This window comes from Caretta caretta, chromosome 4 (assembly GCF_965140235.1).
Source record: "Caretta caretta isolate rCarCar2 chromosome 4, rCarCar1.hap1, whole genome shotgun sequence".
NCBI lineage: Eukaryota > Metazoa > Chordata > Testudines > Cheloniidae > Caretta > Caretta caretta.
This window is the reverse complement of record NC_134209.1, coordinates 102,321,074-102,335,282: the sequence shown is the minus strand read 5'-3', so window position 1 is coordinate 102,335,282 and position 14,209 is coordinate 102,321,074. Positions and strand designations below refer to the sequence as shown.

Sequence of the window (14,209 nt, the reverse complement as noted above, 5' to 3'; positions counted from 1 at the left end):
CAGTGTATGTTTGCTGGCATTCAAACAACATCCGTTCTTTATCTCTCTGTATTATCCTCAGGAGAGTGAGATATAATTCATGGTCACCTGGTTGAAATAGAGTGCTTTTCTTCAGGGGACAGTCAGAGGAGCCCATTCCTGCTGGGCTGTTTGCCTGTGGCTGAACAGAAATGTTCCCCGCTGTTAGTCACGGGGAGGGAGGAGGGTTGAGGGGGTAGCCACGCGGTGGGGGGAGGCAAAATGCGACCTTGTAACGAAAGCACATGTGCTATGTATATAATGTTAACAGCAAGGTTTACCCTGAAAGAGTGTAGCCACTGTTTTATAAAATGTGTCTTTTTAAATACCGCTGTCCCTTTTTTTTCTCCACCAGCTGCATGTGTTTCAATGATCACCGGATCTTCTCCTTCCCAGAGGCTAGTGAAGCTTAGAAAGAAAAAAAAACGCACTCGCGATGAAATGTTCTCCGAGCTCATGCTGTCCTCCCACACTGACAGAGCACAGACGAATGCGTGGAGGCAAATAATGTCAGAGTGCAGGAAAGCACAAAATGACCGGGAGGAGAGGTGGCGGGCTGAAGAGAGGGCTGAAGCTCAAATGTGACGGCAGCGTGATGAGAGGAGGCAGGATTCAATGCTGAGGCTGCTGGAGGACCAAACCAGTATGCTCCAGTGTATGGCTGAGCTGCAGCAAAGGCAGCTGGAGCACAGACTGCCACTGCAGCCCCTCTGTAACCAACCGTCCTCCTCCCCAAGTTCCATAGCCTCCACACCCAGACGCCCAAGAACGCGGTGGGGGGCCTCTGGCCAACCAGCCACTCCGCCACAGAGGATTGCCCAAAAAAAAGAAGGCTGTCATTCAATAAATTTTAAAGTTGTAAACTTTTAAAGTGCTGTGCTTAAAGTGCTGTGTGGCATTTTCCTTCCCTCCTCCACCACCCCTCCTGGGCTACCTTGGTAGTCATCCCCCTATTTGTGTGATGAATGAATAAAGAATGCATGAATGTGAAGCAACAATGACTTTATTGCCTCTGCAAGCGGTGACTGAAGGGAGGAGGGGCGGGTGGTTAGCTTATAGGGAAGTAGAGTGAACCAAGGGGCGGGGGGTTTCATCAAGGAGAAACAAACAGAACTTTCACACTGTAGCCTGGCCAGTCATGAAACTGGTTTTCAAAGCTTCTCTGATGCGTACCGCGCCCTCCTGTGCTCTTCTAACCGCCCTGGTGTCTGGCTGCGCGTAACCAGCAGCCAGGCGATTTGCCTCAACCTCCCACCCTGCCATAAATGTCTCCCCCTTACTCTCACAGATATTGTGGAGCACACAGCAAGCAGTAATAACAGTGGGAATATTGGTTTTGCTGAGGTCTAAGCGAGTCAGTAAACTGCGCCAGCGCGCCTTTAAACGTCCAAATGCACATTCTACCACCATTCTGCACTTGCTCAGCCTGTAGTTGAACAGCTCCTGACTGCTGTCCAGGCTGCCTGTGTACGGCTTCATGAGCCATGGCATTAAGGGGTAGGCTGGGTCCCCAAGGATACATATAGGCATTTCAACATCCCCAACAGTTATTTTCTGGTCTGGGAATAAAGTTCCTTCCTGCAGCTTTTGAAACAGACCAGAGTTCCTGAAGATGCTAGCGTCATGTACCTTTCCCGGCCATCCCACGTTGATGTTGGTGAAACGTCCCTTGTGATCCACCAGAGCTTGCAGCACTATCGAAAAGTACCCCTTGCCGTTTATGTACTCGGCGGCTTGGTGCTCCGGTGCCAAGATAGGGATATGGGTTCCGTCTATGGCCCCACCACAGTTAGGGAATCCCATTGCAGCAAAGCCATCCACTATGACCTGCACATTTCCCAGGGTCACTACCCTTGATATCAGCAGATCTTTGATTGTGTGGGCTACTTGCATCACAGCAGCCCCAACAGTAGATTCGCCCACTCCAAATTGATTCCCAACTGACCGGTAGCTGTCTGGCGTTGCAAGCTTCCACAGGGCTATCGCCACTCGCTTCTCAACTGTGAGGGCTGCTCTCATCTTGGTATTCATGCGCCTCAGGGCAGGGGAAAGCAAGTCACAAAGTTCCATGAAAGTGCCCTTACGCATGCGAAAGTTTCGCAGCCACTGTGAACACAATGCGGTCCCACCAGTCTGTGCTTGTTTCCCGAGCCCAGAATTGGCGTTCCACAGCATGAACCTGCCCCATTAGCACCATGATGCATGCATTGGCAGGGCCCATGCTTTCAGAGAAATCTGTGTCCATGTCCTGATCACTCACGTGACTGCGCTGACGTCGCCTCCTCGCCCGGTATCGCTTTGCCCGGTTCTGGTGCTGTATATACTGCTGGATAATGCGTGTGGTGTTTAATGTGCTCCTAATTGCCAAAGTGAGCTGAGCGGCCTCCATGCTTGCCTTGGTATGGCGTCCGCACAGAAAAAAGGCGCGGAACAATTGTCTGCCGTTGCTCTGACGGAGGGAGGGGCGACTGATGACACGGCTTACAGGGTTGGCTTCAGGGAGCTAAAATCAACAAAGGGGGTGTCTTTACATCAAAGAGTATTTCAGGCAGGACTTCACGGAGGGTTCCAATAAGAAATGGTGCACCTAAGTTATTGTTCTTATTGGAACGAGGAGGTTAGCCTGGCCTCTGATTGATACATGGCTAGATTTACCTCGCTGCACCTTCTCTGTGAGTGACTGCAGTGTGACCCAGAGGAATGAGTCCCCTAGACAGGGGAGGAGGCAAATGAGTACAAAACAAATCTGGTCTATTTCTTGTTTTGATCCACTCCATCTATCTTTTACATCTTTGGCTGGCAGCAGACGGTGCAGAAGGACTGCATGCCATCCACATCTCATGGCTGCTCGGCAGAAGATGGTACAGTACGACTGCTAACCATCCTCATCTCTTGCCTGCCCGGCAGAAGATGGTACAGTACGAATGCTAGCAATCCGTATCGCCTGCCTGCTCACCATAAGACGGTTCAATAGGACTGACTGCAGGACTAAAGAGAATGATCTGGTCAAGTCACTCCAAATTTAGTCCCTGCGACCATGTCTGCCCAGGCGCTCCCAGCCGACGTGGCCAGGAGCACCTCGGACACGACAAGGACGACTACCAGTCGTATTGTACAGTCTGCTGCCAGAAGGCAATGGGTTGCTGCTACTGTGTAGCAAAGCCGTACCGCGTTTGCCAGCACCCAGGAGATGTAGGGTGACGGTTACCTGAGTGGGCTCCATGCTTGCCATGGTATGGCGTCTGCACAGGTAACTCAGGAAAAAAGGCGCGAAACGATTGTCTGCCCTTGCTTTCATGGAGGAAGGGAGGGAACGGGGGCCTGATGATATGTACCCAGAACCACCCGCGACAATGTTTTAGCCCCATCAGGCATTGGGATCTCAACCCAGAATTCCAATGGGCAGCGGAGACTGCGGGAACTGTGGGATAGCTATCCACAGTGCAATGCTCCGGAAGTCGATTCTAGCCTCGGTACTGTGGAAGCACTCCGCCGAGTTAATGCACTTAATGCACTTAGAGCATTTTCTGTGGGGACACACACACTCGAATATATAAAACCGATTTCTAAAAAACCGACTTCTATAAATTCGACCTTATTCCGTAGTGTAGACATACCCTTAGTTGGAGACTCTGCATTCAGGAGTAAGGGTATGCCTTACACTAGCACTTCTATTGGTATAACTTATGTAGCTCAGGTGTTTTTTAAAAAAAACAAAAACAAAAACACACACCAAAAAAACCACCACCCCTCTGAGCAACGTAAGTTACACTGACAGAAGAACCGGTGTAGACAGCACTATGTCAGCAGGAGACGCTCTCCCACTGACATAGCTACCGCCACTTGTTGGAGGTGGTTTAATTATGTCTCCAGTCAGCATAAAGCAGCTACACAAGCACTCTTATCGACTCAGCTGTGTGGCTGTATCGCTGTAAGCTCGCAAGCATAGACATGGTCTAAGCTGCTTCAGATACTTCTTCCATATAGCCTTTCAGAAGTGACCTTTATAAGATTCCTACAGTACCTCAAACTCTTTGCATGCCCAATATACTTTCTCTGCCTAACTATTTTGTCTGAGAGCTCAGTGGGACAGAGACTCTCTCTCCTTACATGTCTATAAAGCAACAAGGCACACAATCTACACCAAAATTAATACGTGACGTATCCACATTTGCAAGAAAGGAAGATCAGTGTGGTGCTAGAGAGGATACTCTTGGTCTGGAAGATGACTGGATTGTATTCAGTCTTATTTCGAACATTTACAAGATATGGGAACAGAGGACAAAAGATAACCCCAGAGTACAAGATTATATTCATTTGGGACTGTTGCTAATGTCATAACAGCAGCAGATGCCTGAAAGTAAATTTCAGTAAAAGGAGAAAATTAAAGATTGAGATTTTAATTGTCACTTTTCATTTACTGACATCCATGAAAGGCTGTAAAAGATCATTCACAATAAGGGTATTGTAACAGTCCTCTACTGACGTCAATAAGCTGTTATACTCTTTCACTGACTTCAATAAAAGATTGTAATCCACAATGAATAAACCAGTAACTAACATATTACATAATGATAATCCCATGTGTTGAGTGTTCCATCAGTAAATAACAGTTGCTTACCCCACAGTAATTGTGGCTCTGCAAGATGAAGTTAACAGTGTGGATCCCACTGTAAGTGTGCATGGATCTCATGCATGCAAGGTCAGAATCTCTCCAATAGCAGTGTCCAATGGGGCCATGCATGTGCCCTGTGCCTCCTCCTGTGCAAGAGCATAAAGGATGGAGCAGTTACGTTGCAACTCAGAAATGAATGTTAGCTGAGGACTCCTAAAGTGGGGATAGAGGCTGCGTTGTGGGATCCATACTTGAAAAAAAACAAAAACAGTAAGTGTGGGGCAAATACCCATCCTCTCTTCATCAAATAGATATTAATGTTGATCCTACTGTAAGTGACTGACAAGCAGTATCTTATTCAGGAGGGTGAGCATCAGCTGCAACAGTCAAACAAAGACTGGAGTACAGCTTTTCTAAACTTTGCATACCAGTTAGCAGCCATTTCACAACATAATGCTTTACGAATGTTAGCGGATTGTTCCATGTAGCAGCCTTGCAGATTTGGGTTATTGGCAAGTTGCAGAGACATGCTCAGAATGCTGCTTGACCTCCGGTGGAATAAGCCCTAACTATCAGAGGGACATCAGCCACCTAGTAGCACAGAGAGATATATATTATCCATTTTGAAAGTCTTTGGGATGAAATGGCTTGACCCTTTGGAGTGGCCAGCCATAGCTAAAAATAGATGTTAAGACTGACAATGATTTGGTCGTGTCTATGTAATATCGGAGAGCTCTGGATAAATTCTAGGTGTAGAGCTTTTTCTCCACTCGCACAGAACAGGGTTTTGGGAGGAACACAAGCAAGTTGATTGATCCAAATAGAATTCCACAATCACCTTGGGGAGGAATTTTGCATAATGTCTCAGTACCACTTTATAGCTATGAAATGAATTACATGGAGGTTCTGCCATGTGCACCTGCAGCTCACTAACTGTGAATCTGTGAAAGAGGATGCTGAGGTCCCACACTGGAGCAGGATCTTTAACCAGTGGGTAGGCATGCATAAGGCCATTAAGAAATTCAGATACCACTGGATAAGAGAAGATTGAAAAGGACTACCAGTGAATGATATGAAAATATTGCCGTCAGATGGACTTTAACTGAACTGAGAATCCAGAGTGTTTTAATTGCAGCAAATAGCCCAAAATCCTTGGTATCGGGATTGGTATTTTGCACCACTTCTAGGCCATGTTGGGCTGTCCATATCAAGAACCTGTTCCGTTTCAAGGAATAAGTTTTCCTCACAGATAATGCCGTGCTCTGTGCCAGGATCTACGAAACATGTGAGGGGCAGTCCACTTCCATGGCACTCAACCAGACAACATCCAGGCCATCAGCTGCAGAACTTTGGGTCTAGATGGAATACTGGACCCAGATCTTGCAATGTCAGGTCTGGCCAATCCAGGAGCCTTATCTGTGATTGTACAGACATCTGCAGTGAATCCATCAGCCAGAATGGTCTCAGCCATAGGGAGCTATGAGGCAGAGTTTCACCTAACCTCATCTAGCTTTGGCGACCATCCTGAGGATTAATGTGATCAGTGGGAAGCTGTAAAGAAGGCCCTAATTCCATGTCAAAAGGAAGGCATCTGGTAGAGATCTCTGGATCACGCCTCCACTGGAACAGAAGTTTGGACATTTAGCATTGTCCCAGGTGCCAAACACCAGATTTTCCCATTGGTGGAATATCAAGCTGATGATGGATTCAGCAGTGACCACTCATAGTTGGTGACAGATTGCCTGCTTAGGAGGTCTGCCAGGTCACAGTTGTCTCCCAGGGCTGTTGGAGATATACAGTGTGGGGAGCATGAGTGTGACAGCATGATAGCATCATTGCAAGAGGAGGCAGAGCACAGTCACCCTTCTTGTTTAGGTAGTGCATTGTGGATGTACTATCTGTCAGTATTTGCACTACTGACTGTCTCAGGACTAGGAGGAATGTCATGCATGCCAGTGTGATGGTTTTGAGCTCTAAGTTGTTTTTGTATTTTTTAATTTCTTCCAAGAACCAAGCCTCTGGTATTTGCAGATGATCCATGTGGGCTCCCCAACTTGTACCAGAAGGGTCCATAACTAATGCTCTGGATAATAATAGTGACACAATGGCACCCCCTTTCTAAATGTTTCTTGGGAAGCAACCACCAGATCAATTTTGCATGTGCACATGCAATGGAACCACAACTGACTTGCTAATCTGATGCATTGAAGGAAAGTACATCAAATATGAGCCAGAACTGTAGGGGCCCCAGCGAAGGCTAGAAAGCAGTACGTACACACAGATATATGGCCCAATAATGTAAGATAGGTCTGTACCATCACTACTGGATGTGAAATCACAGTCTTCATGAATGATCAGAGAGCAAGAACTCTGTCTTGAGGTAACTAAGCCCTTGCTATGGTAGACTCGATTCTGGGTCCTATGAACTCCATCATCTGGGATGCAATAAAAGAGGAATTCTTGTTGTTCACAAGAAGGCCTAACGGGATGAACAGAAAGAGGGCACAGTTAAGGCTTGTCAAAACTTCCAGCTGTGATATGCCTCTGATCAGCCAGTCATCCAGATAAGACAGACAAATGGATGCCCTTCTTCTTTATGTGCACCAGCACCACAGCTAGGCACTTCATAAAGAATCAATGCTATAAAGAGCCCAAAGAGTAGTACCTTGTACTGATAGTGATTCCGTCTCATTGTAAATCTCAGGTACTTCCTATGGGCTGGGAGGATGCTGATGTGGAAGTAAATTGAAAGCAACAAACCAGTCCTAAGGTTGAGGGGACGGAATAGAGGAGGCAAGTATTATCATCCCATATCTGAGTTGGAGTATGTATTTCTTGAGTCTCCAGCATAGGATGAAGACCCCCCTTTTTCCTCTGGAATGAGGAAACATCAGGAACAGAAAACTTTCCCCTATAATCCTGCATAACCTCTTCTACACCTCTTGACAAAGTAACAAGGCCACTTCTGTTTCCAAAAGGCTTTCATGAGAAGGGACAGGGAAGAGAGGCAAGAGAATGAACTGGATGAGTAGCCATGGGCAATGGAGAGAAAAGGTGTGGCCTCCCTCTGAAACTGATGGGGAAAGCCGCCACCCATCCCCTGGTGCATGGAGCCAGGACTGCCAAGCAGAGGGGCGGGACAGGAAGTATATAAGGCAGGCCCTGCAGCTCAATTGGGCTGAAGCCGCTGAGGGAGACAGACGCCTCCCACCCGCTGCTAGAGCGGGAGCCTGAAGAGGACCTCTACAGCACTGAGGACTCACCAGGATTACCAGAGCTGCCAGCCAAGGACGCCAAGATGCTGAGATTGCCACTGGCGACATAACCCAGGGAGACTGAGGACAATCCCGAGGCACAGGTACACAATGAGGTGAGTGTAGGAAGTAGACCAGGGACACCCAACTATAGTCTAGTTGTGTTGTTGCCTGAATCCAGGTCAGCGTGTTTCGGCTGCATCTCCACTGAAAGAGTGGTGGGACCATCTGCCACTGTTGGGCCCTGGGTTGGGACCCGGTGTAGTATGGTGGGACTGGGCTCCCCTACCCCCTGCTACCAACTCACCCTTGTGGTGGCAGCCTCCCTACCTTTGGCCAAGAGAACTGTGCTTGTCTGCTGCCTCCCTGAGCTAAGACGTTAGGTGATAGACTGTTTGGTGCTCTGCCATGCCTGAGGGCCTGAGACCCCTAGACTATTTGGTGCTGTGCCCTGCCTGCATGCCTGAGCCCTAGACTGCTTGTTGCTTCACCATGCATGAGGGCCTGAGCTTGTTAGACCATTTGTTGCTCAGTCCTGCCTGAGGCCAGATCCCTGCCTGGACCACTTGCTGCCTGGCCCTGTTTAGAGGGCCAGGTCCACAGAGATTGCTAATCCCCCAGTAACCCTTGTCTTGCCAGGGGCCCAAGAGGGAGGGGGCTTGGTCTTCCTCCGAGGCTGATGGGGAAGTACGGCCACACACTCCTACAGGCAACAATGTCCAATACCCATTTGTCATCTGTGATGTCTATCCATGCCCAGTGGAAGAAGTCAAGGCAGTTTTGAAGGTCAACTTTGGACTGGTTTTGGCATAGCTCTCACTCATCTTGTCAAACCTGCTACCTCTGGGAGGGAGGTTGGTGTGCAACAGAGCATGATTATGGGCACCTCCATGAACAGCAGAGTTGCTTTCTGGGTGGATATTCATGGTGGTAACTGTGAGAGAAAGATGGCGTTCTCTGTTCCTGAGATGGTTGGTACTAGAAGGGTTTGCGGTAAAGTGATAGGGTACAAATGCCCAATGATCTGAGCGGTGCCCTAGAGTCACAGAAGGAATGGAGTACCTCCTCCATTAGTGAACTAAATAAATTCATAGTCTGAAAAAGTAAGTCCTCAATTCTCACCGGGACTTCCTTTGGTATTCTGGATGCCTGAAGCCAGGAGGCCCAGCACAATGTAACTGCTGTGGCCATAAAACATGTAGCTGTATTAGATTCATCCATTGCCACTTGTAGCGCTATCTTGGATACCATCTGCCACTCTTCCATCATGCCTTTTACTACTTCACAACTTTCCTGCAGTAGTCAAAATAGGAAAGGAGTCACCTCTCCCCAAATCAGAAAGTTTTCTTTCATGAACAGCACTTGATAATTCACAATGTGGAAATGGGGGGATGCTGAAGAGTAGAAGTTCTGGCCAAAATGGTACATCTCCTAAGGTTCCTTATCTTGACGCCCTTGGTGGATCTGGTCTCCTCCTAGACCAGAGATGACAAGTGACCCCCAGTGTCAGATGAGCATAAAAGTGAAAGCAGCTCTTGGGCAAGAGCTGGTAGGGGTTTTTTTTTCATCCATTTGAGGTCTGGGAGGATGTCTCTACTGGAGCTGAAGCTGCCTTCATGGATGCTCTAAGAGGTGCTACTTGAGCTTTGCATCTCCAGATTTCCACATGCGGAAAGAAAAGGAGTGGCAAATGGGATGTTCGTCAGAGGATGTTGTCATGTTTTCCTGGGATCTGTGCTATGCCCCAGCTTTTAAACAGCCCCTTGGAGAAAACCTTTCAGTGGGCAAGACCCCCCTCCCCACCCCAAGTGTCCCACTCTACCTTCCGTGTAGGACCCACAGCCTCATTGCCTCAGATACTGAGCACCTGGGCTCCTGCATTTCTGTTTCACACTGTGAACTCTGCCCAGTCAGTCCAACTGAGATAATCTCCAACTGAGATTTTTATACTCTTCAGGGATCAGTGCTCCTCAGCAAGTATTTGCAGTGACACCAGGAAGCGTTTTCAAAACAGAGTAGAGTTTATTAGTCAACTAGACGTGATAAATCAACCCCCGCTGGATCGATCGCTCCAGAGGTAAGTGTAGACATGCCCTAAGTCATCAGAGGGAGAACAGGGTTTAAATCCAGTGGGTTTTGAGTCTGCCATAGCTAAAGGTAGGTGTGAAGCACCTCACTCTGCTGTACTGGGGGGACCTCCTCCATCCATTCTCACTGCTTTCTTCTTCTCCCCGCAACTTTTCTTTTTGGAACACCCAAAAGCTAAAATGAAGCAACTAATAAAAAGGAGAAAAGAAGAAGCATTTCTTCACTGAAATGAGTGCTGAAAAATCAGATGCAGGTCAGACACAACCCAGTTCCATCTTGCTGCACATGGAAAGAGGGAACTGAAGGAGGGTCAAGCCACTCTACCCCTTTATGCTCTCTCACAAGTGCACTAATAGGTACAAGGTGCATGCTAGATGCTGCTATTCAAAAGATTCCGATCTCACGCACGCATGGCATATGCATAGCTACAATGGGATCCACATTAACATGTACTCAAAGAGGAATAAACTGTAGTTACCCTTTCCTTGTAACCTTAGGAAAAAAACAAATATTCATTTAAGACAAATATTTTATCAAGGACTTTGGTGAGGAATGTAGGAAATACTAAGTGCAAGTCTTGTAAAAAAAAAAAGTCAAAAAGTTATTATACATCAGGAAAAAAAAGCTATTTTCTCTTACATGCTGTTTCCTTAACTTTTCTGTCACCAGTACATGCAAGATATGAATTTACATCATACCCATCACCACTGATGAGCTGCCAAAATCTTAACAACCGGTTCCCTCCCCGCCCCCCAGGACTCCTGCCCCATCCACCCCCCTCCCCTGACTGCCCCTGGAACCAGGCAGGAGGGTCTCGCGGGCCATCGTAGTGGGTGCCCACCCCGCCCTGCCCCTAAGAGCCAGAGGGACCTGCTGGGGGGCGAGCTGGGGAGTCCCGGTGGTGCTTACCTGGGGCAGCTCTCGGGAAGCATCCGGCAGGTCCCTCTGGCTCGAAGGGGTGGGGTAGCGTAGCTGGGGGGGGGGGGGGGAGCAGATCACTGATCACATCAAAAGTGGCACCTTAGGCGCCGACTCTGTGGGTGCTCTGGGGCTGGAGCACCCACGGGGAAAATTTGGTTGGTGCAGAGCACCCACCGGCAGCTCCCCACCCCACCCCCGCCCCCAGCTCACCTCCACTCTGCCTCCGCCCCTGAGTTACGCTCCGCCCCACTCTGCTTCTCCGCCCCTCCCCCTGGCTTCCCGCGAATCAGCTGCTCGCCTGGAAGGGCTGAGAAGCAGCTCAGACCCAGGGAGGCAGAGGTGGAGGTGAGCTGGGGCGGGGAGCGGTTCCCCGCACGCCCCCCCGGGTTACCTACTGCAGCGCGGGCGGCCCTCCTCGCACCCCTGCCAGCCCAGCTCACCTCCGCTCCGCCTCCTTGGGCCTGAGCGCGAAGCCACTGCTTGCTTCTCAGCCCTCCCAGGCTTCCTGTGCAAACAGCTGATTTGTGGGAAGCCCGGGGGGTTGGAGAAGCAGAGAGGGGTGGAGCGTAACTCCGGGGCGGAGGCGGAGCAGAGGTGAGCTAGGGCCGGGGGCAGGGCGGGAAGCTGCCAGTGGGTGCTCTGCACCCACCAAATTTTCCCCGTGGGTATTCCAGCCCTGGAGCACCCACGGAGTCGGCGCCTAAGGCGCACTTTTGATGTGATCAGTGGAGGGAGTGGCTGCTCCCCCCCAGCTACGCTACCCTGGTTCTAAAAGGGCTTCTAAATTTAACAACCGGTTCCAGTGAACCGGTGTGAACCAGCTTCAGCTCACCACTGCCCATCACTTTGGTATCTTTACAAAATCATAAATACTAACAAAAGGTCTTTCTTTATTGCTCATAAAAAACAGAAATAATTCAGTCTAAGAATGGAGGTAAAAGAATCATAGTAGGAGCCTTAAGACATTCAGTGTGGGCAATTCTTCTCAGTTCCCCACCTGTGCAACCTTGATTCAGCCCCCTGCAGCCTTTGTAGTATGTTGCAATCTTTAATTACATAATTACATACTAATTTCTTCACAGAACCCCTGCCTCCTTCAGTGCACAGGATGACTGTGCACAATAGTAAGAACTGTAAATGATGCCATAGGAACTTTGTTGTAAATGTTGTCTGTAGGACCCCAGCCTCACTCGTTGCAGAAGCTGGAAGGTGCATAGCGAATGAGGTAGGGGACTGCAAGAAGAGGGACTCTTATAGTTATGTCAACTGAATGCTACCCAGGAGAACTGGATTTCCAGAACAAAGCCAGGTTCCCTGACTGAGACATGAGGCCACCTTAGTAAATATTAGGACAATAAGTAAGAGGTAACAACACAGGGTCAAAAGAGTTAAGGAGTTGAATGAAGGCAAGAACATTAAAAAATTACACCATCATATGGTAGGCTAGCATATATATGCTGGTGGCTACACTTTTTTTTTTTTTTAAACAGCAGTATTATTTTTGATTTAATGCAAGCCTCCAATTAAGTCCATGTAACCAAAGAACAGATGCACTACACATTTATCTGTCATGCTCATAGAGATTGCCACCACAGTTTGGTGTGTTTCTATCTCCCGTTCAGTTTTAAGAAAGCAAGTCACTCAACCAGCTACACAGTTTTCATTGGACAATTAGTTTTCAAACAGACAGGAATTAAGTAATTCCAGATACTCCAGGTTAAATGTTCTGTTTGTTTATTTCAGCATCTGCACATCTGAATCTTTAAACAGGTTTTCAGGTTTAATTCATTTGCAATATACATTGGTCACCCACTCTCTTGTCCAGCTGCCAGAGCCACTGCTACTCAGAAAAAAAACAAAACTCAGCTTTAACATACATTTTCAAAACATTCTTCAAAAGGAATTTCAGGAAGAAAAATGTTAGGCAGTGTTAATGTAAGATTGCTTTTTTGTTCCATTCTGCACTTTTACAGGACTTATAAATACTAAGGGGTTTTGTGTCAATATGTATTCTGGATCCTTAGCAACAGTTTTAGTGAAATGCAGTTAAAAAAAATCCAGTTAGCAACCCTGTTGGCACAGGGCTTTTCAAACCTACCCTCCAAATGACAACCACTATGAAAATTCTTCAACTACAGTATCAGTTCCAGTTCTACATTCATCATTTTTTTATAAATTTCTAGTAAGATATTAAATTTCAGACAAACGAGCAATTTAATTGCTACTAAAACAAATGACTCACCAAGGGTTCAGCCATTACAACTTCAATTTTCTTTTCAGCTTGAACAGCAAACTCGGCAAAGAGGCTCTTGATGACATACTCGCCAGGTTTGACATCCGGGTCAATAGTAATGTTAGACATGATGATGCTTCTCTTTTCCAATGCGGAACTGATGTTGGGAGAAACTCTACGTTTACTTACACTGCTGGTGGGTGCTGAGGCTATAGAGAAAAGAAACAAAACCCCAAATTAGTAATAAAGCAATAGACTATCAAGATTTTAAGCACACCATACTACACACAGCACTTCAGGAAACTAGAAATAGAAAAATATTACCTCTATCCTCCACTAAGATTTTCAATTTGTATAATATTAATTTGATTCAAATAAGGGAGTAAGGAAAATATAACTTCTCATTTTTACCACTGAAATGTAAAATCACTCAAAAGGGACACTCAGAATGGTTGAGGGTTACTGGACTGGATGACTCAGGTGACCAATAAAGGATACCAAGTAAAACTTTGAATATCTCCAGTGAAAGCAATTCCCTAGTATTATTGTATATACTCATTCATAAGCGGTCACTTTTAATCATACATGTGACTTGCCAAATTTATTATTTCCCTCCCCAAACTCTCCTAAATGTAAGTTTGTTTGTGTTTATATGAGGTATCTAAAATTAAATGCAATATTTCAAATGGGGTCATACTAACACAGATTTTTATTGTTATTTAACACTTATATGCCAAATAGAGCAGATACCTACATTGCTTGTTTTGCACAAAATCAGCCAAATTTATTTCTGAAGAGTCCCTTGAAGTTAGACTTTCACTAGGGAAAAAAACTGGCCCAATACTTCTATTAGTATATGCCAAGACAGCAGCTGTCTTTTTTTTTTTTGGCAACATAGTTTCAGTGATGACCAGAAACTTTTGTCTGCTATTATTTCACAAGCTGTATATCCTTATTTTGTATTTGTGCATCTGATTAAGAACAGCCATTCTGGGTCAGACGAATGGTCCATCTAACCCAGTATCCTGTCTTCTGACAGTGGCCAATGCCAAGTGCTTCAGAGAGAATGAACACAACAGG

The 14,209-nt window shown here is 46.9% G+C and overlaps 1 protein-coding gene across 12 annotated transcripts in view; it reads right to left on the bottom strand.

Annotated features, from left to right (window-relative positions):
• The window catches only part of FRYL (FRY like transcription coactivator), a 415,631-nt gene that overhangs the window by 254,461 nt on the left and 146,961 nt on the right, over positions 1-14,209 (bottom strand). For all 12 annotated transcript variants that reach the window (XM_048848366.2, XM_048848367.2, XM_048848354.2 and 9 more), the window contains one exon: positions 13,139-13,338. In XM_048848366.2, coding sequence (XP_048704323.1) covers positions 13,139-13,258 — 120 coding nt within the window. In that variant the 5' untranslated portion in view covers positions 13,259-13,338. The remainder of the gene's footprint in view (positions 1-13,138; positions 13,339-14,209) is intronic.